The sequence below is a fragment of the Oncorhynchus nerka genome, linkage group LG16, assembly GCF_034236695.1.
Source record: "Oncorhynchus nerka isolate Pitt River linkage group LG16, Oner_Uvic_2.0, whole genome shotgun sequence".
NCBI classification, from domain to species: domain Eukaryota; kingdom Metazoa; phylum Chordata; class Actinopteri; order Salmoniformes; family Salmonidae; genus Oncorhynchus; species Oncorhynchus nerka.
Genome location: NC_088411.1, coordinates 25,676,400 through 25,698,569, shown reverse-complemented (window position 1 = coordinate 25,698,569; position 22,170 = coordinate 25,676,400). Strand labels below are relative to the sequence as shown.

The window sequence follows — 22,170 nt, the reverse complement described above, 5'->3', positions numbered from 1 at the left end:
TCAAAGAAAATATGCAACTACATTGTAGAACGCGCCAATAGGCTGTCGCTAGCTCGTGCTTGGCTCTGTCAACCTCCTTGCGTGTACTGCACACTATGATTCATTTTCTATATTGGGTTAGTTATAAAAATCTTTGGAACCATACCAACAAGTAAGATGACTGGGGCGACCCCGTCTATTGCACCCCCACAGGGCGCCAAGGGGAACGTTGTTTGTTTTATTCTAAGCATGGTGGTCTTAGAAACAGATTTTATCATACAAATCCTGACCTGCTGTTGCTCTCCTTTTCACAGGATATCATTCAACATGTTCAAAAATTACTTTAAATAGTTCCTGTTATTGCAATGTCATTGAATAATCATACATGCATTTTATATTCATATCATAAGCAAAAATCAATTTATGGGGTATATGCAGGTTCTAACCGCATCAGAACCCAATTCTGCTTTAATACCGTAAGATTTGACGTTACAGTGAGATAACAACGCTATTGGCCAGTACAGTAGAGCAACCAGGTCAGCTGACATGTAGATACCGCGTATTCTGTGAGGTCTCTACACAGTATGAGCCACCAACGAAATTGCTGGCCCAACCAGGATGCGCAGAGAGTGATAAATATAGATTATTTCGGTCTCTGTGCGCAGCGCGGAGGGGAACTTCAGTAGCCTTGATGCGGACAGCTCCCCTCCGGTCGATGCTTTGAAGAAAGGGGAGAGCCGAAGTTATCGCATCACAAGTCAAGTCTGCAGTAGGCCTAGCATAATTATCAAACGCGCACAGTGGGGAGTGGACTGCCATCTCCCGTGGGTAGGTGTGTGTGGCACAGGTTTTTCCCAGTATAGTTGCATGCCGAATATTGTGCGGTGTGGTAAACTACCAAGTGCATCGACGAGCGATGGCGGAATGTGGAATGAAGGCGCTGTCTGTCCTGGAGGCGGCCCGCTCACGCTACGAGAGCTTGCAGATTTCAGATGATGTTTTTGGGGAATCGGGAGATGACAGTAGCGACAATCCCTTTTACAGCACATCGGGTGACTCGAATTCGGATAACTGTTGCTTGGAGACCGGGGATGATCAAAGGGCAGGTGAGACTGGGAATTGTCAAAACGGAGGTCCACCCGGGTCTATCTCAAAGACTCAAGCAGAGGAGGATGGATGGAGCGACACCCTGCAAGATATCACGGTGGCCCACTACAACGACACATATGGTATGTAATTTCAAGAATAAAGCCTGGCTTGAATTAATAGGTTAAGGTCATTATCTCCATCGTGTGTGTGTTCTCTATCTCGTGAGCGTGCGTGTCCATCTAATGAGTAGCCTATGATTGTAGGTCCTGATTGAACAGCAGGCCCAGAGAGTGAGTGAGAAAAAAAGGCAAAGTTTCCTTTAATTAAGGATCATGACACAATATGGATGAATTGCTTGGAGAATTGTGGCTTATATGATTGGTCAGAATCTTAGAAACAGTGAAGTGGCAGTCTGGTTATGTGGTAGAGACATAGGACAATGAGTTAACAGTGAGTAGCTCAGGAAATGTAAATGGGCATAGAGGACATGTTGCACAGGAGCCTAAGTGAATTAAAGACAATATTAGCACAGAACACATGTTTGAGCACTCTCTGCCTTTCTCTCTGCCTCTTTCTCTCTGCCTCTTTGTCTCTCTCTCTCTCTCTCTCTCTCTCTCTCTCTCTCTGTCTCTCTCTGTCTCTCTGTCTCTGTCTCTGTCTCTGTCTCTCTCTGTCTCTGTCTGTCTCTGTCTCTGTCTCTGTCTCTCTCTGTCTCTGTCTGTCTGTCTCTCTCTCTCTCTCTGTCTCTCTCTCTCTCTGTCTCTCTCTCTCTCTCTGTCTCTCTCTCTCTCTCTGTTTCTCTCTCTCTCTCTGTTTCTCTCTCTCTCTCTGTTTCTCTCTCTGTCTCTCTGTCTCTCTCTCTCTCTCTCTGGCTCTCTCACTCTCTCACTCTCTCTCTCTGGCTCTCTCTCTCTCTCTCTCTCTCTCTCTGGCTCTCTCTCTCTCTCTCTCTCTCTCTCTCTGGCTCTAGCTCTCTCGCTCTCTCTATGCCCTCTCCGCTCTCTCTGCTCTCTCTTCTCTTCACTCTCTCCAGACACAAATAACATTGTGCAACATTTTTGCCAGTTCGCCACATGTATTTGCCAACTAAGGCATTGTAGTATGCCAATGCATATTTTGGACCAGCTGCCATTGTAAAGGAATACTGAGCAGTTGCATGTCATGCTTAAAGGAGTAAACCATACTAGTACCAGCAACAACCTAACCAAATATGTAATATTCTTATCCTTACAAATGTCCTGTAAAATTGTCGATGTACTGTATTGCAGATGATTATCAGTCATATAGAAGTAAAACATAGCATTATGGATGTATAACACAACAAGTGTAGGTTGAGGTTCCTGCCTTCATCATTACTCTGTTTGAAAGCTCTGTCACTGAGACTAAATGTGACTTGCAAATAAATGCCCCCCTCTCGATAAATGGTGGTCTGGGGGTGCATTGTGCCACTGTCACGACGTGAGAGAAAATCATGCCATCTGCCTGTAGGCTTTGGTATGGGCATCAACACAGGCAGTGACAGGTGGTAGTGTTAGCCAATGCATTTCAGGCACAAGGCATTGCTTTGGGAATCACTTCAGCATACAGAAGTCTTTGTACTTTATAGTCTACACTACAGTATGTGTGGCTGTCACATTCTCCACTAGAGCCTCGTTTGTTTTCTCACACTCACCACCAATAGCATTGGGCCAGTAACCAAAAGGTCGCTGGTTCGAATCCTCAAGCTGGCAAGGTGGAACATTCTACCGTTCTGCCCTTGAGCAAGGCAGTTAACCCCCCAACAACACCTACTCCCCAGGCACTGATGACATGGACATCAATTAAGGCAGCTCCCCGCACCTCTCTAATTCAGAGGGGTTGAGTTAAATGAGGAAGACACATTTCGGTTGATTGCGTTCATTTGTGCAATGGACTAGGTATTTTCCTATAAGTTATTTGAGACTTTTGACACAAATGGTAGTGCTGGCAGGTGTATCGAATGAGCAGTAAAAGCTTGTCTGCATCAAACCCATTAGTAGATGAGCAAATAGGCAGGACACAGGGCTGGTGTGGCCAGGAAAGATGAACATGAGGTGGTTCTGTGGTAAGGTTCACTCAACTGAAGGTTTGGATGCAGTAAGTGGGTGCTCACTGAGGACAAGGATGTCCAGTGCAAGGTCCCACTAGAGAAACAACATGTTCATGTGGAGCTTGAGATGTGGGTTTGACTCTGCTGACAGAGTAAATATGGGAACATTACTCCTACATACATAAATAAAACCTTTGAAAAATGTCTGCACAACATGCAGTTTTCATAGGCAAAATGAGAGATTGAGTCGGTATGATTGATATTTAGTCCATTATGAAAATCACACAGCTATAACAGGGATAGGGAGTACTTAGTACGTATGTCCATGGGTCTGAAAAGTCATCCTATTGGTTTACATCATTATCCTAGTAAAATCGCTGCGGTGATGCGTGTGCACATTAGGACAACCCCCCCATGGATTACAGTATATTTTATTACAGTATAATGTATAACAATATATTATGTCAAATATTTCTGATAGAAAGGCTTTAGAATCAATCCAGCTCCATTTCACTTTATTGAATGTCACATACGTTATCTACAATATGTTCCTATTATAAACACTGTACCGCAGTATTTTCAGTCATTTCAGACCTATTCATATCAAAAAGTTGCAAGTCTGTTTCTGTGCCAGAAAGACTGACATTTGATTTCAAAACCTACATAATCTGAATACCAACCTCCTGCATTTAGTGTGTACATTACTGTAGCTGTAGAATCAGTGTCTTCCCACTTGGCACAGATGTCAATTCAACTTCTATTCCACGTTGGTTCAACGTAATTTCGTTGAAAGGATGTGGAAACAGTGTTGCTTCAACCAGTGTGTGCCCGGTGGATTTCTTTTGTGGTAAACACAGCCAACACAGTAATCTTTTCAATCTGAATGATTAATCAATCCTAATAAAAATGTATCTCTTACAGAATATGTACCATTATATGTTTATGTGGAACTCTCCCATGTGGTTGTTTGTTGCCTGACAGAAGACCTTACATCCTAGTTTAAATATGAGCTATAAAGGCAGGATTATGGGAGAGTAGTATATGCAGTGGTTAGTGAATGCTTTTGAGGCTCCTCTTACTGATGTCTTCAGTAGCAGAAGACTTCTTAAAATCCTTAATCCTATGCTATCAGTTCATGGTGTGGGATAGAAATCATTTATCGTAGTGTGCTGAAAATGTGGGAAAACTCTTATCGGGATGGAATTCTTAATCAAGGGAATAAAACGATTCTATTCCATAAAAAAATATTTATTATGCATAGTATTTTTGATATGACTTTTGTTTATACTGTATTGCTTTTGTGGAAACCTGTATGAATCTGTCTTTGGAAATCCCTGCATCTAAGGCAGTCATGCTGTATTTTGCTATTAAGTTTGAAAGTCTACTTTCAAACTTGAATTGAAACAATTTCTGCAGTGTGAGACACCCTTTGCCCTGAAGCCTACTTAGATGTATCTCTCTCTCACAGGCTGGGTTTAAGGAATTGGTGAGCTACAATAGTTAAACTATACAGGACTAAGTGCCTAAATGTAACAACTTGTAACATGGTCAACCTGGCCTGTACATTCAGTGCAAGAGCAGTAATGTAAAAATCTACTGTATTTATTCAGCAAACGAAACTAGTTCATTTTGCTCCTTTTTAAGACCCAACATTTTCCTTATCTCTTAGAGACATTAGAGAGGACATGAGAATCTTCCTTTTAGCTAAATAGCTTTTTTGAAATGGTCTAACCCAAACAGTCTTCCTTACGTGGTTAATTGGGCCTGAATTTAGACGGCTGTTTAGAGACATTTTCTCACTCCAGTAAATGTGCTTGCTACAAGTTTGCCAAGAAAAATAGGTCTGACTCTCTCTCACATGAATAACAGCTGATAATTTTATTACACCTTATGGATCATCAGCTTTTAATTGAAAGGGAGTCACGCCTGTCTATTCTCTATTAATTGGCTCTAAATGCTAGAGTTCCCTGTCTGGAAGACTAAGTCAGTCTTAAGGGAGGACCGCCTTACCCGAGGTGTGTTTAATCTTACACATTGCCAATTTAGTTCAATGAGAAGGTAAGATTTTCAGTCACCAAGTTGGCCTTGACTTGATTGACATGCATGGAAACTAGTATGTCAATGTTGATGAGTGGGCTTGACCTAAACAAGGTTATAGCTGTCGGCTTGCATAAGCAGGAATTAATTGTGTTTCATCTGACATGTTGGAGACAAGACAATGGCTGTTTTCATCCACGATAGTGTTGTAACATATTATATTAATGAACCATTTCTTCAAGCCCAAAAAAGCGGTATTCTTGTTTCGATGACATTATGGTTACTGTCATGTTGAATAGAAGTTGATTGCAGCCCTAGGGTTGACAGTGACCTACAATCCAAATCACAAAGACTGGAAAGAAATGTTGGTTCATATGCAGGCCTACGCATTTAGCTTTTTTAGAGTACAAAATAACTATGCACAAAAGAGCTCCATACTGTCAAAGTACTGCAATTAACTTTATTTTTAAAAATCAGTCGTTTAAAAGTAAGACTCAATTTACAAGTAATGTGTGATTTGATGCTGTCAAATGAAAAGAACAATCTGAGGCAGGTTTTGAAGTGGGCGAGTGATGCTTTGACTGCAGCTCCATCATTCGTGTCTCTGTCTCTCTCCCTGTCACCAGGCCCTATCCAGAGAATGCCAGCCACAGCCACTTGCATGGACTTCTTCCAGCTCTTTGTGCCCGACAACACCATCCAAAACATGGTGACGCAGACCAACATGTATGCCAAGAAGTACCAGGAGCGCTTCGGCAGCGACGAGGGCTGGCGGAACGTGACGGCGGCCGAGATGAAGGCCTTCCTGGGCTTGGTGACTTCCACCAGCGTTCACCGCTGTGAGTCAGTGCTCAGCATCTGGAGCAGCGGCTTCTTCAGCAATCGCAGCATTGCACTCAAGATGAGCCAGGCGCGCTTCGAGAAGATCCTCAAGTACTTCCATATCGTGGCCTTCCGCTCCAGCCACAGCAGCCATGGCCTCTACAAGATCCAGCCCTTCCTGGACTCACTGCAGCAGTCGTTCGGCTGCAGCACATTCCGCCCCTCTCAGACTCAGGTATGGCGCTGGGCTGCTGTGTGAACTGTTTAGCTTTGGACACGTTTAGTACAGATGACTAGGGGTTGGAGCCAAAAATATTTATTTTCCACAATTTATTTTGATCTGTTACACTGTTACGACCAGCAGAATAATGTTCTGAACCGGTCGAACCAAAGAAAGGTATGATTTTTAGAGTTCCTTTTTTAACCTGTGAAATACACCATTTTTTTATAGTTAGCTCATTCATTTACTTCACCAATCAGTGTGGATAGAGGAGGCAAGATAGTTGTTTACATGTGTGATGGGCAGACAAGTGTAGCCTATGGCGCAAGATGTGACTGAAATGTTGCGGGTGGGGAGAGTGCAAGAGTGGGTTGAGGAGGAGGCGCTGGGCATCTTGCATTATCTGAATTAGGACCACAGAATTATACCTAGGAGGAGCGGCTTCTAGGGAGGAACTTTGAATGTCCTTTGAGCTAGCTAGCTAACAAGCTGGAGCTAGCTACCTATATAGCTTGTGTGTGCAGAGGGGCACCAGAATTAAAAACACATCTTTATTTTTGTAGTTAATAAATTCAACGTTAAATGTGAGAACTAGGCCTATAGTATCTTTAACTAGCATTGAAAATGAATCCATTGTTCTCAAGCTAATTAATCTCTCCCTATCTTCTGAATTACACTTGTAACGTCAGTACAGTAGGGGAGGGGCATGTAGCCTAAATATGCACACACACTAGCAAAGATTTTCAGCATTCAGGCAGACACTGGAATATTTTTCTGAGTGACAGAGTGAGGGCTTTGCATAGGTGTTTTGTTGGTGTTTTTTTGTGGAACTAGAAAAAATGGCCTGGAACATAAAATAATGTTATTAAGCAGTTCTCATGCTTTTAAAATAATGGTTCTGTTCCAGAACTGTATGAATCACTTTCGTTCCCGGTTCTGATTCTGTTCCTTGAAAAAGGTTTGTTATTTTCCAGTTTTCAGTTCTGTTCCCTGAACCGGTTGCAACACCTGCAGATGACAGTTACATTACATAGAGTTAAATTAACCATTTTAGATCATAACACCTTTTAGATAATACACATCAGTTATTGTATATTACAGTTCAGTATCCTGCACTGTAAATATTTACAACACAGACACAGGATATTACAGCTTGGTGTACCCAGCTCTGGGTACATTTAGAACAGACTCAAAATACAACACAGTGTTCTTCAGATAGGTAGGTTGTCTTTTGGACAAACATTCCTGGAACAATAGTACATTGTGTCCATGTTTGTCCTAGTTTAGAACAGACTCACAGTTAATATTCAGCTTCCAAAGCAGTGTTCTGTGAAGAGTAAACTTGTTTTCTGTCTAATTAAACTCTATTCAAATGTTAATCTCACATCTGGCAGCAGCTGAATAACATGTATTTGGGTTGTCTAATCAAGAGGGATTGGTTCAGATTAAGTTCAGAAACAAGCCAATGCACACTGAATATCCTTGCTGCATTTTGGATTGATTGACATGAGCCAATTTGCAACCTCTCATGAAGATTCCACCATCTCTTTCAGAACCTTGGCAATGTGAACTTTTCTGAAATGAGGACAACCTGTCTGTGTTTCTGTGCCAGGAAGAAGTGGGCTGGGAGGAAGAAGTGGGCTGGGAGGAAGAAGTGCACTGGGAGGATACGAAGTTGAAATTCTGTTGACCTTACAGAAATAATTACATGTGATTGCCACTGTGTCAGGCCATGGCAGGGATTTCTCATACCTGTCCTCTGTTCTACTTCAGTTTTAAGTTAATGCTTTGACACAGACATCCCAATATAACAACCAATATGACAATCAAATTAACAACCCATATAACAACCCATATAACAACCAATATAAATCACGGGGTGGCAGGTAGCCTAGTGGTTAGAGCGTTGGGCCAGTAACCGAAAGGGATCTGGATTGAATCCCCGAGCTGACAAGGTAAAACAAATCAGTCGTTCTGCCCCTGAGCAAGGCAATTAACCCACTGTTCCCCGGGCGCCGAAGACGTGGATGTCGATTATGGCAGCCCCCGCACCTCTCTGATTCCGAGGGGTTGGGTTAAATGCGGAAGACACATTTCAGTTGAATGCATTCAGTTGTACAACTGACTTTCCCAATATGACAACCAATATTACATTTTAGTAAAGAAATAAGAAGGAATGCAAATGCCCAATCAAATTTTATAAATTGTATAACACTTGTTAGGGCTGTGATGATACCAGTATCGCAATATTTTTTTTCCATGCCAAAATTAAAACACAAAGCAGACCAAACTCTGTGGTCCTTTCAAAGCTCAACTAAGAGCAATAAACAACTTCTCTGATAGAAAACGCTTCCATTCCGCCATGAGTATTAGTGAGGTTGGGCACTGATGTTGGGCGATTAGAAGTTGAAGTCGGCGTTCTAATTCATCCCGAAGGTGTTCGATGGGATTTAGGTCAGAGCTCTGTCCAATCAAGTTCTTCCTCACCGATTTCGACAAACAATTTCTGTATGGACCTTGCTTTGTGCATGGGGAATTGTCATGCTGAAACAGGAAAGGGCCTTCCCCAAACTGCTTCCAACTTTGTGGTAACACAGAATGGTCTAGAATGTCATTGTATGCTGTAACGTTAAGATTTCCCTTCACTGGAACTAAAGGGCCTAGCCCGAACCATGAAAAACAACCCCAGACCATTATTTCTCCTCCACCAAAAATTACAGTTGGCACTATGCATTGGGGCAAGTAGCATTCTCCTGGCATCCGCCAAACCCAGATTTTCCACTGCTCCAGAGTCCAATGGTGGCGAGCTTTACACCACTCCAGCCAACGCTTGGCATTGTGCATGGTGATCTTAGGCTTGTGTGCAGCTGCTCAGCCATTCAAACCCATTTCATGATGCTCTCGACGAACAGTTCTTGTGCTGACGTTGCTTCCAGAGGCAGTTTGGAACTCGGTAGTGAGTGTTGCAACCCAAGGACAGACTATTTTTACGCTCTACGCTTCAGTACTCTGCGGTCCTGTTCTGTGAGCTTGTGTGGCCTTCCACTTTGCGGCTGAGCCATTGTTGTTCCTAGACGTTTCCACTTCACAATAACAGCACTTACAGTTGACCGAGGCAGCTCTAGCAGGGCAGAAATGTGAAATTTGACAAACCATCCTATGACAGTGCCACGTTGAAAGTCAGTAAGCTCTTCAGTAAGGCCATTCTACTGACAATGTTTGTCTATGGCGATTGCATGTCTGTGTGCTCCATTGTATACACCTGTCCGCAACAGGTGTGGCTGAAATAGCCCAATCCACTCATTTGAAGCGGTGTCCATACTTGTGTATATAGAGTGTATCTTAGATTCATTCTGAGTATTTTGTGAAAGTAATACTGGCTTTGTTCCTATGGTATCCCATGGGAGACAAACGTCAATAACTGCCACATCGGACCACATCCCCAAGACTGATATCTAGTTTTTCTTAATGAGCAACAGAGAAACGGGTTGAATCGGTGCATTCATTCACTCTTTAACCTCTTGAGTAGGGGCTGTATTTTGACATCCGGATGAAAAGCGTGCCCAAAGTAAACTGCCTGTCAGCTAGGATATGCATATAATTTGTAGATTTGGATAAAAAAAACACAAGTTTCTAAAACTGTTAAAATAATGTCTGAGAGTATAACAGAACTGATATGGCCGGTCGAAACCCCGAGGACAAACCATCCCCAATTTTTTTTTTTTCAGCCTACCACTGCTTTCAATGACTCATGTTTATTATGAGGCGAAATCCTCCCAGATTGCAGTACCTAGGGCTTCCACTAGATGTCAAGTCTTTAGAAAGTGTTTCAGGCTGGGTTTTGGAAAAATTTGCTAGAATTTGTAGTTTTTCTAAGTGGCTCCCATTTTGGCTGTAGTGTTTTCATGCGCGTGGATGAGAGCGCGTTTTTTTTTTTTTGTTGTTTATCTCTGGTAAAGACTAACGATTCTCCGTCTTAAATTTTATAATTTTATTTACGTATTAGGGTAGCTGAGGTTAGATTATAAACGTTGTTTGGAGAAGTTAATTGGTAACGTTTGGGATTCATTTTGTATGCATTTTGAAGGAGGGAAACCTGTGGATTATTTAATGAAGCGCGCCAGCTAAACTGAGTTTTTGGGGTTATCAAGAAGGACTTTATCGAACAAAATGACCATTTGTGATGTAACTGGGACCTTTTGGAGTGCCAACAGAAGAAGATCTTCAAAGGTAAGGCTTTTATTATATCGCTATTTCTGACTTTCGTGGCGCACCTGCCTGGTTGAAAAATGTTTTTCATGCTTTTGTATGCAGAGCGCTGTCCTCGGATAATCGCATGTGTGACACTTGTATTTCCATGAAGGTTAAATATTTATATTTCTGTAATTTGAATTTCACGCTCAGCAATTTCACCGGATGTTGTCGAGGTGGGTCACTAGCAGAACGCCTGCACCAGAAAGGTTAAAAACCCGCTGTATGTAAAATATGCTATAGCTTGGAAAATAAATAAATGTAACTCTGGATGACAACAGAATGATGTTTGTTTCCAACATTAGAGCTGTTTTCCTAAAGAAGTCAAATCTGCTTTGTGTTTTGTTTCCTTGCCACGATTCTAACGAGTATCGTGATACTGGTATCGTCCCGGCCCCAACACTTGTATCTGAGAATAACTCTAGGATGCGCCCAATGTGTCAGTCAAGAAGTAGTGTATTCTCAGCTATATACACAGTGTACAGGAGGCTGACAGAGTTTTCCTCAGCGTGCTCCCTGGTGATCAGGCATTGCGCGTTGCATGTAAATTCCCTGTCAGACTTGGCGGATCAAAGCAGGGCACTGCTACCTCCCGAAGCTGACAGGAGAGGAGTTCTGAGAGGGCATTCCCTTCCCCTCTGCTCTGCTTCACTCCCAGGGGTTTAAATGGAAATGAGGCAGACTCCCACAGTCAGAGCTGAGGGATTGGGAATGCACCTTCACACCACAGCCTCTGTCCTAGAGGTCAGGGCTCCAAGGCTGGAGTCTGGACACAGCACGGCACTGATGACAGCCTCAGTATCTCAGCTCAGATAAGGGTGTTTTTCTCTCTCTCTCTCTCTCTGTGTGTGTACAATCCAACAGGCACTGTACAAAACCTTTTTATCATTTGCCAATGCAAATACTTTCACCCAGACATTCATTTTCTTATTATCTTCACTTACTGCCCAGTACCATCTAGTCCAGTAGCTGTGAAGGTATGACGTAAAACATACCCTCCATAGCTCCACAGTGGGATGTGCTGCTAACATGTCTCTGATTGGGCTGCCTCTGCCAGGGACTCTGATCAGCACAGACTAGTGGTGGATGTCCTGTCTGAAAAATTAATGCATTTTCCCTGGCTGTGGTGAAGAAAAATTGTCTACCCAAAATGTTCCATTTACAGTTTTTTTTTCTGTCTGTGAAGCCTACCTTCTTCAGCTTCTGCCTTTTACAGATTTACAGTATGATCTTAATTTGAGCCAGTTTGCTACAGCAGGAAATTAATCCTGCAGCAACAGGAAATGTTATTTAGTATGTGGATTATAATTCATGGACATTTTTGTAGGAGTTGTTACATTTTTCATAAGGTGGGGGGTCAAAAAGTGGAAATGACAAACTTCAGACGTCTTTTTAAACCTCGTACACTATACGTTTTACATTTCCTGCATTGCAGGAAAGTTCTCATGCAAAAGGGTGATCAAATGAAGATCCTACATCTGTATAATAAGCATAACAAAAGCCTTTATAGAAATGTGTTAAGTGAAGTTTCTACTTTAAGATGGAAGGAACGGTGCATGTCAAAGAGGATAGTGCCTTCCGGTGCATCTCTGGCACAGCAGGGGTTCTTTGGAAGATACATTAAAATTGCTGAGCTTTGTGTCATTAACAATTCTGCTTAGCTAGCTGTACATTTTTTTTTCTCTCACTCATTAACGTAGACAACACAAACAACTATGTTTAGAGATCTAGCAAATTAAGAAGGTCTGGGAAATAGGTGTACCTTTTTTTGTTTCCATCGCTATCTTCTCAGACACTGTATTTCCCTCAGGTAATGGTTGTCAAACTGCCACTGATCTTAGCTAATGCAGTAGCTGTCAGCAAGAGACAGAGAGAGAGAAGACTGATAGACTTCATCTGTATCATTGCTTCCACTGAGATTAAGTCATTGGTGTTGAGAAATGGGTTTGATAGACATCCAGCCCCCACAGGCCAAAGACCAATAGAGCATAACAGATGGTTGTAATTTACCAGTAGAGCACTTAGTAGAAGGTTATGAAGGACAGGTCTATAGCCAGGCAGCAGGGAAAAGTCAGGCAACACACATTTAAACAGAATGTGTTCACCTGTCACTGACTTCACCCGTGCAGGAATAACTGTGAATTCTTTTAGAAATCCTTTTGTGAATCATTTTTTGGGATTTTCAGGAGACCTGTGGATGGCTATGAACAGTTTCTGTTTGTTTCCAACTGAATAATTGTCTCAAACTCCTCTTGTCAACGTTGTAAAAAAGATAGACTTCTTTGACTCCCTGTAAAGAAGCCAGGTGTTTCTGTTGTATCATCACAACAAATCGATAGGGGTGAAAATCAACCTGGAACAACCCCATCACACCTTACCTACAGTGCTCTATCTGATACACATACTCACTTCTGTTGCAGGTCTGAAATCCCTGCTCCCTCATGAGTTCTGGCTCTCCTGCAGACCGAGCAGATATTCTAGGTACTTCTTCTCAGTCAGGCGGTGTGTCTGTGTGGCTCCCAGTGGTAGATGTGAGTTCATTAACAGAGAGGTAGCAGACAGTATATATACAGTATTGGTTTGTCTGTTCTGCTCTGGGCTAAACAAACACCACCTGTGCCTCGTTGTGTCTCCTTGGTCCCGTTGGGAAATCACTATGGCAACGCATGCCTGGGTCCTCCATCCACTTTGATATCCTACATTTTTGTGATAAGATGCTACCTAGCCTTAGTCTGTAGTCCACACACATGCATCTTATACAGTACAATCAGTCAGAAACCGCTGCCATGGTGCCATCCCTGGTTATATACCTGCTCTTGGCTGAATGGACGCATTTGAATATGAACTGTATATTCCCACTGTTCCATAGGTGCTCCATGAGCCTCTGATTGATGAGGACCCGGTGTTCATCACCACCTGTACGGAGAGAGAACTGAGGAAGAGGAGGAAGAGGAAATTCAGTCTGTGGGTCCGCCAATGCACATCCACTGGCTTCATCTGTCAGGTACAGTGTGTGTGTGTGTGTTTATGTAAATAAGACAAAGGGAGATGGTGAGAGCAGTGGAGAAAGAAATGAGGGGAGGGACTGTACTGTAACCTCTTGAATTTATATTCTTTTATATCCGGGAGCTAGTGCTTTGCCAACTTTGTGACAGACTGTGCACCTTCAATTACCCCCTGTGCAACCTCACCGGGAATTGCACAAGACTGCCTGCCATTCGTCTAGACTCTAGAATACGACAGGACTAGTGCAATCAGACCATGCCCTTCCCACTCACTCAGACAGCTGAGAGATCCAGGCAAACTGTGTGATTGGATGACTGATATGGGACCATCCCAGTGCCTCAATCAGTCTCCAGACCCAATGTTCTGTTGTTGTTTCCCAGGAGTTAGGCTTTTACAAGCCGATCGGTTTCTTTTGGCTCTGAATTGTCTTCTTTTATGGCAGAAATGTGCCATAGGGAGAAGAGAGAAAACAAAGTGAAAAGTTGTAGAGTGAATCAATGGGATTCCATTAGTGCAATGCCCAGTCACTGCTTGGAAAATAAAGTGCCAGTCCACTTAGTATAATTGCTCTCTGCTCTTGGTGGGTGTATAACCAAATGACTGCTGCCCCAAGCCTCAAACAGACCCAGGAAGGCATGAGAATTAATGGTTATGCACGCCCGTCCCGGTTGGTGGGAAGAATAATTCATATATTATGTATTTTTCATTCGTAATTTGCAAGACAACGACTGTTAATATCTCATCTATTACTAAACAACAGGGTTCATAGTGTAAATGATAAATTACATTGTGTGATGATAACTAGTGTATCAATCAATTTGTCTGATCAGAGTAATATTTACATGTAAATTGTCATTAATGGAGGTAAGCCAGGCCAGTGATTCAGATTGTAGGAGCCACATCAAGGTCGCTAATTGGAACACTTGGAATGATAGCTGAGGAAATTTATGTATTGATTTTGATATGTCAGCATATGACATTATCGTGGTTTTGACTGTCTGTATCTCTCTTCTAGATCTATGTGCATCTAAAGGAGGGCCAGGGTCCTGATGGGTTGGCCACCCTGAAGATCAAGCCTCAGCTCCACAGTATGGTGGCCAAACAGCTGTGTCAGAACCTCTCAGGCCGCAACAGCATCATCTTCACCGGACCCAGCATCACCAGCCTCAACCTGTACCAGGAGTTTGAGAAACAGGGTATATGCTTGTCTGTCTGTCTGCGCATCTCTGTCTATCTGTCTGTTTGCACATCTGTCTGTCTGTCTGCGCATCTCTGTCTGTCTCTCTCTGCGCATCTCTGTCTGTCTCTGTCTGCGCATCTCTGTCTGTCTCTGTCTCTCTGTCTGCGCGTCTCTGTCTGCGCATCTCTTTCTGTCTCTGTCTGCGCATCTCTTTCTGTCTCTGTCTGCGCATCTCTTTCTGTCTCTGTCTGTGCATCTCTTTCTGTCTCTGTCTGCGCATCTCTTTCTGTCTCTGTCTGCGCATCTCTTTCTGTCTCTGTCTGTGCATCTCTTTCTGTCTCTGTCTGTCTGTGCATCTCCTTTCTTTCTTTCTTTTTTTCTATAAAAAACTAACTGTTTAAATGGGTGGAGGCATTTGTCTGAAGCTTAAAAAGGATATTCAGGAGCGCCACAATGCTTATTCCACCCATACTCTACCAAGGTTTTCACCCATACTCTACCAAGGTTTTCACCCATACTCTACCAAGGTTTTCACCCATACTCTACCAAGGTTTTCACCCATACTCTACCAAGGTTTTCACCCATACTCTACCAAGGTTTTCACCCATACTCTACCAAGGTTTTCACCCATACTCTACCAAGGTTTTCACCCATACTCTACCAAGGTTTCCACCCATACTCTACCAAGGTTTCCACCCATACTCTACCAAGGTTTCCACCCATACTCTACCAAGGTTTTCACCCATACTCTACCAAGGTTTTCACCCATACTCTACCAAGGTTTTCTAGCACACAGCTTTGATCTACTACAGTTGCTATGTTGGTATTGTTCTTCAAACTATGTGTAGGCAGGTTGCTTAGTATTCAAACCTTCTCAAACAGCCTAATTCATACTCTTAGAGGAGGTGGTTTCACAACAATGTGATTTTTACCTCACACAAGGTAAAGTATTGGATTCTTCGCACACCACAGTAAGACATCCCATTACACTACCTTTTTTGTGATAAAAAAAAAATGTATTAAATTAAATCAAGCTTTGCTTTTATTAGAGATGCACGATATATCGGTAAACATATCGGAATTGGCCGATATTAGCTAAAAATGCCAACATCGATATCGGCCCAATGTCTATTTTAACGCCAATGTTAAAAACCGATGTCAAAGCTGCCGTGCATACCTATATAACGAATGTACATGACGTAATGACACCAGGTAAAATTATGCTCTACACTTGCAACACAGCATCCCTAACCTAGCCTGCTGTGTGAATCGAGCAGTCAAACAAGTCGAGCAGTCATTTGAAAGAGTTTTTAAAAAATCCAGCGAGACAACTGAAAGGCGAAATCTATTAAAGACAAGATAATGGTATTCATTGCCCTTGACAATCAAACGTTCTCTGTCGTGGGTGATGTTGGCTTTCGCCGACTGGTCGAGCACCGGTACACACTACCAAGTGAGCTCTTTTTCAGATGTTGCTCTACCGGAGTTACATAGTAATAGCGCCACTGCTATTAGCTTCACGACATACATACTATGGAACGCCGTTTGGGTCTTTGCGTGTCAAAAAAGATAGAGTTGCACTGTCAAAGCTGTACAAAAAAAGTCTGCAAACACCGGCCACGAACGACATGTTTACAATACCGCGTTGGTAATAAAGCATAATTTGTTCGGCCGCAACTTCTGGGGTAGTGAGCTTTAGCTTGAAACCCAGCTAGCACCAATACAACCAAGCCTGAAAACAATGACCAGTAGAAACTGCAGTCATTTTCATTATTCTTAGCAATGATTTAGGAATCCTTGTGAGTAAGTATTAGCTAGTTTGCCACTTGTTGTTCGCCTATTGAAATTGAACTTCACTTCATGAAAATAAATAGCTAGCCAGCTACTTAACCCTGTTTCCCAAAGCTAACATTATAAGCAGTCAGCTAGCTTCATCTGGCTAGTGAGGCTCGACCCGGACCGGGTTATGTGTTGTGAAGCTAGCCACAACAAGGATTAGGCACAATAGTGGAATTTGCGGTTTGCCTTCAAAATAAAAGTATGTCATTGACAGTGATGCAAATGCATACAAATAGTAGAATTGTTCCATACTTTTATTTTGAAGGCTAACCTTAGGCTATCCTTATTGTGGCTAGCTTCACATGGATGGGTCTGACCACCATTAAATAAGAACTGCCTTAAAAATAGGGTTATTTTAGATTGCTACATAGTCAGCTAGCTAACTATAGCTACTGAAACAGATTGTTGTTTTGAATTTTTTGGGGGGAAGAACATTGTTTGCATCCCATGAGCTAGCTAACTTTTTTTTAATGACCAGCACCAAGTACGTGAGACAACTTACCAGCATCATAGCGATGAATCGTTGTGACACATGAAATACGAGTGATAGTGTAATAACTACTTAATTTTGATTTTGTTGTCATTCAGATCCTGGTTGGTCAACAAGCTTATTTGACACGTCAAATAGTGTTATTTGACGTGCATCTTTTTTTGGCACGCAAAGACTCAAACGGCGTTCCATAGAAATAAATCCTGGTTGAGAATGAAACGACTGAAGAAATGATCAACAAAACAGCACAGCAAGTAAGTGAAAGAAATGGGTTTTTGATTATGTTTTACTGGTAATGGGGACATGCGTAAATGCCAACAAAATAATTTGTGTGTGTGTGTGTGCCCCTTTTATTTAACTAGGCAAGTCCGTTAAGAACAAATTCTTATTTACAATGACGGCCAAACCCGGACGACGCTGGTCCAATTGTGCACCGCCCTATGACGGCCGGCTGGATTCGAACCAGGGACTGTAGTGACGCCTCTTGCACTGCCTCGCAGTGCCTTAGACAGCTGCGTCCATGTGTGTGTTAACTATTTAACTGTACTAGAATGCTTAAAAGGCTGAAAAAAGGTATATCGGTATAGTTTTTTTTGGGTCAAGGAAAATATCAGATATCGATATACTTACAAGACCATTAGACTTGATTGAGCTGTTTTGTCTTGTAGTAATGTGGTGCATTATATAATAACATCCTTTTTTGGTCAGTATGGTGCCCAACATAACAACAGGTGGTGGTGTGTTGGACACAGTAGCTCAGATAGATAGAGCCTGTCTGCATTCCTGATTTCTGTAACTGTTAGCTTACCTGTTTTATATTGACATGAGCTCAGAACCACGGTCCTGTTTAATCAATTGCTTTGCTGATCAATGGACAGTTCATTACTTCTGTAAAAATAATATGTAGCTTAGTTGTTTGTACTTTGTATTTATTTTTGTAATAAAGATAGTGATGCAACAATAATACACATTTACAATATCTAAAAATATATAGAGCCAAATTATATATATTTATATATATATATTATGATTTGAGTGGCTTGATTTTAATAGCAGGACACCGTAAAGTCCATTGTCCATCTGAAGAGTATGAATTAGGCTGTTTGAGAAGGTTTGAATCCTAAGTACTCTGCCTACACATACTGTAGTTTGAAGTACAATACCAACATAGTTACTGTAGTAGGTCAAAGCTGTGTGTTGGTAAAACCTTGGTAGAGCATGGGTGGATTAGGTATTGTGCTCATTTGAATTTCCTTTCTTTTTCAGCTTCAGACCAATACTTACCTCTCACTTAAAATGTTGTTTTTTTGGTTTTAATTTCCATGTTTTTTATGGAAACAGTAAAAGTAAACAATAATGGCAACAGTAGTTGTTGGTATTTACACTGCTCAAAGAAAAAAAGGGAACACTAAAATAACACATCCTAGATCTGAATGAATGAAATATTCTTATTAAATACTTTTTTCTTTACATAGTTGAATGTGCTGACAACAAAATCACACAAATTATCAATGGAAATCAAATTTATCAACCTATGGAGGTCTGGATTTGGAGTCACACTCAAAATTAAAGTGGATAAGCACACTACAGGCGGATCCAACTTTGATGTAATGTCCTTAAAACAAGTCAAAATGAGGCTCAGTAGTGTGTGTGGCCTCCACGTGCCTGTATGACCTCCCTACAATGCCTGGGCATGCTCCTGATGAGGTGGCGGATGGTCTCCTGAGGGATCTCCCAGACCTGGAGGTCATTTTGCAGGGCTCTGGCAGTGCTCCTCCTGCTCCTCCTTGCACAAAGGCGGAGGTAAGCGGTCCTGCTGCTGGGTTGTTGCCCTCCTACGGCCTCCTCCACGTCTCGTGATGTACTGGCCTGTCTCCTGGTAGCGCCTCCATGCTCTGGACACTACGCTGACAGACACAGCAAATCTTCTTGCCACAGCTCGCATTGATGTGCCATCCTGGATGAGCTGCACTACTTGAGCCACTTGTGTGGGTTGTAGACTCCGTCTCATGCTACCACTAGAGTGAAAGCACCGCCAGCATTCAAAAGTGACCAAAACATCAGCCAGGAAGCATATGAACTGAGAAGTGGTCTGTAGAACCACTCCTTTATTGGGAGTGTCTTTCTAATTGCCTATAATTTCCACCTGTTGTCTATTCCATTTGCACAACAGCATGTGAAATTTATTGTCAATCAGTGTTGCTTCCTAAGTGGACAGTTTGATTTCACAGAAGTGTGATTGACTTGGAGTTACATTGTGTTGTGTTCCCTTTATTTTTTTGAGCAGTGTATTTAATATTAACAGTTGATTTTCCAGAGGGAAGTGAAAAACCAGAAACCCACTTAAGTAAATATGTAGTAAACTGGATTTTATTCCCTAATCTCTCTTAAAACAATTGAGCAAGGTCCTGAAAAATACACCCGATTTTGGTCTTTATAAACACCTACGGTCTTGATGAACAGCTGAGTAGTAGAATCAGGTGTGGTACTAGGCTTGAAAAAAAAAAAAAAAACATGCATAACCCTGTGTATCTTCAAGAGAAATTTTGGTAACTCCTGATACAAATACTGCTGTGAAACACCTGTCAAATAAAAGTACAAAACTCTCTTAAGAAAAATGATTTACATATCTGACATTTGGAACAAAACATATTATAAGTACCATGTGTACTGCGTCCATTTGAATTTTTTGAAGTCGTTTGTCAGCTCTACATGGGCCAGCTTGCATTTCTCCTTGACAGGCGCATGCCCACAATCCACCACTCTGCCATAAAGCACTGTGTCCTTGGGCAGTACCGTAGGGATAGCGTGTAATGTGCATTTCAGAGATGAGGGCAACGACCTCCTTCCTTTAGAGTCTGAGAGCAGGTCTCTCCTCCGTTCTAGCAAAACGCACGCAGTAGTACACACCACCACACTCACTGACACTTGCCTGCCACTCCACGAACCCAAAGGCTGTTTTAATTGCCACTTAATAAATTAAAGTGTGTGTGTGTGGCGGGAATGGGCTGTCAAAACTATAAACAAATGAATGGTCCAAATGTATCCTCCGGGAGGCAAACCCACACTCTTCAGATCTATAGACGGATAACTAATGATTACACTACAAATCCTGTTCTAATAAAATGTAGTTAGACAGACCATTTTAAATGGAGTCTGGAAGCGTCGGTTCCAAAATGTTTTGGTTTATTCACTCTATACTGATTGAATGTTTGTTTCTCACACTTGGTTGAAATACAATAGTCTAAAACAGTTGATTTTCTGAAAACCGACTCATGTAATAATGTAGCTAAGTTAGCAGGCATGCAATTTTATTTGGAATGGGTAGCAATGGCGCACAATTTAAGCAAGCAGAGAGGGGGTTCGATTAATCTGGCCCGGGGTACACCGGGCTATGAAGGTGGGGAGGGACGGAAGATAAAGTGTTTTAATCAAAAGTAATCCATTTAGCACGTGAACACAGAATCCTACTCATTACTACACGTGCTTACCTACTACTACTCCATGCTTAATTTGAGTTGACTGTCGGAAAGAGCGGGGCACCTGGCTCACGCCCAGGACCCGCACCCCCTAACTACTTTACTTGTGGATGGCGACTTCTGAACACTGAAAAGTAACTCAACACCATTTTAATCAGTCAGTACAAATGTTGATTATAATAATGACAAGAAAGCAGGAAATATGCCGGACCTGGTAAATTGTCTGATGCTAGCGTGCATTTGCTTACTTGTAGTGCACAACTGAACTGAGACATGTGCATTTGGGGTTGGAACAACCATTCAACCATTGATTATATGCGGTTCATAACTACACTGAACAAAAATATAAACGCAACATGCAACAATTTATTAGATTTTACAGAGTTACAGTTTAAAAAATCAGTCAATTGAAATAAATGCATTATCATCTATGGATTTCACATGACTGGGAACAGATATGTTGGTCACAGATACCTTAAAAGTAGGAGCAGGGATCAGAAAACTAGTCAGTATCTGGTGTGACCACCATTTGCCTCATGCAGTGCAACACATCTCCTTCGCATAGATTTGATCAGGCTGTTGATTGTGGAATGTTGTCCCACTCTTCTTCAGTGGCTGTAGTTGCTGAACACGTCGAACCAGAGCATCCCAAACATGCTCAATCTGTGACATGTCTGGTGAGTATGCAGGCCCTGGAAGAACTGGGACATTTTCAGCTTCCAGGAATTGTGTACAGATCCTTGCAACATGGGGTCGTGCATTATCATGCTGAAACATGAGGTGATGGCGGTGGATGAATGGCACGACAATGGGACTTAGGAGCTTGTCATGGTATTTCTGTGCATTCAAATTGACATCAATAAAATGCAATTTGTTCGTTGTCCGCACTCTGTTCACAATGTTGACATCAGCAAACTGCTCAGCCACAAGACGCCGTAGACGCTATCTGCCTTCTTCCCGGTACAGTTAAAACTGGGATTCTTCTGTGAAGAGCACACTTCTCCATCGTCCCAGTGGCCATCGAAGGTGAGGATTTTCCCACTGAATTGGGTTACAACGCCAAACTTCAGGAGGTCAAGACCCTGGTGAGGACGACGAGCACACAGATGAGCTTCCTGACAGATTGTGCAGAAATTCTATGGTTCTGCAAATCCACAGTTTCATCAGCTGTCTGGATGGCTGGTCTCAAACGATCCTGCAGGTAAAGAAACTGGATGTGGAGGTCCTGGGCTGGCGTGTTTACACATGGTCTGCTGTTGTGAGGACCTCCTGCCAAATTCTCTAAAATTATGTTGGAGGTGGCTTATGGTAAAGAAATGAATATTATCTGGCAACAGCTCTGGTGGACATTCCTGCAGTCAGCATGCCAATTGCACGCTCCCTCAAAACTTGAGACAATTGTGGTGTTGTGTGACAAAACTGCACATTTTTAGTTGCCTTTTATTGTCCCCAGCACAAGGTGCACCTGTGTAATGATCATGATGTTTTATCAACTTCTTGATATGCTACACCTGTCAAGTGGATGGATTATCTTGGCAACGGAGAAATGCTGCCAACAGGGATGTAAACAAACGTGTGCACGAAATTTGAGAGACCAAGCTTTTTGTGCATATGGAAAAATGTTGGGATCTTTTATTTCAGCTCATGAAACATGGGATCAACACTTTACATGTTGCCGTCCTATTTTTGTTCAGTGTAGCATATTGTTTC

The 22,170-nt window shown here is 42.2% G+C and overlaps 1 protein-coding gene and 1 long non-coding RNA gene across 3 annotated transcripts in view; both read left to right on the top strand.

The window, feature by feature from the left end:
- The first annotated feature begins 456 nt into the window (after window positions 1–456).
- The window catches only part of LOC115144319 (piggyBac transposable element-derived protein 5), a 34,781-nt gene continuing 13,067 nt past the window's right edge, over window positions 457–22,170 (top strand). Inside the window, exons 1-4 of one of the 2 annotated variants that reach the window (XM_029685248.2) lie at window positions 457–1,208; window positions 5,800–6,230; window positions 13,336–13,470; window positions 14,488–14,668. In XM_029685248.2, the coding sequence (XP_029541108.1) occupies window positions 896–1,208; window positions 5,800–6,230; window positions 13,336–13,470; window positions 14,488–14,668 (1,060 nt within the window). In that variant the 5' untranslated portion in view covers window positions 457–895. The remainder of the gene's footprint in view (window positions 1,209–5,799; window positions 6,231–13,335; window positions 13,471–14,487; window positions 14,669–22,170) is intronic. The other variant, XM_029685249.2, reaches the window with a different exon arrangement.
- Window positions 16,656–17,945, top strand: LOC135561166 (uncharacterized). Its single transcript, XR_010459264.1, has 2 exons — window positions 16,656–17,235; window positions 17,344–17,945. It is a non-coding gene; the product is annotated as an uncharacterized LOC135561166 (long non-coding RNA).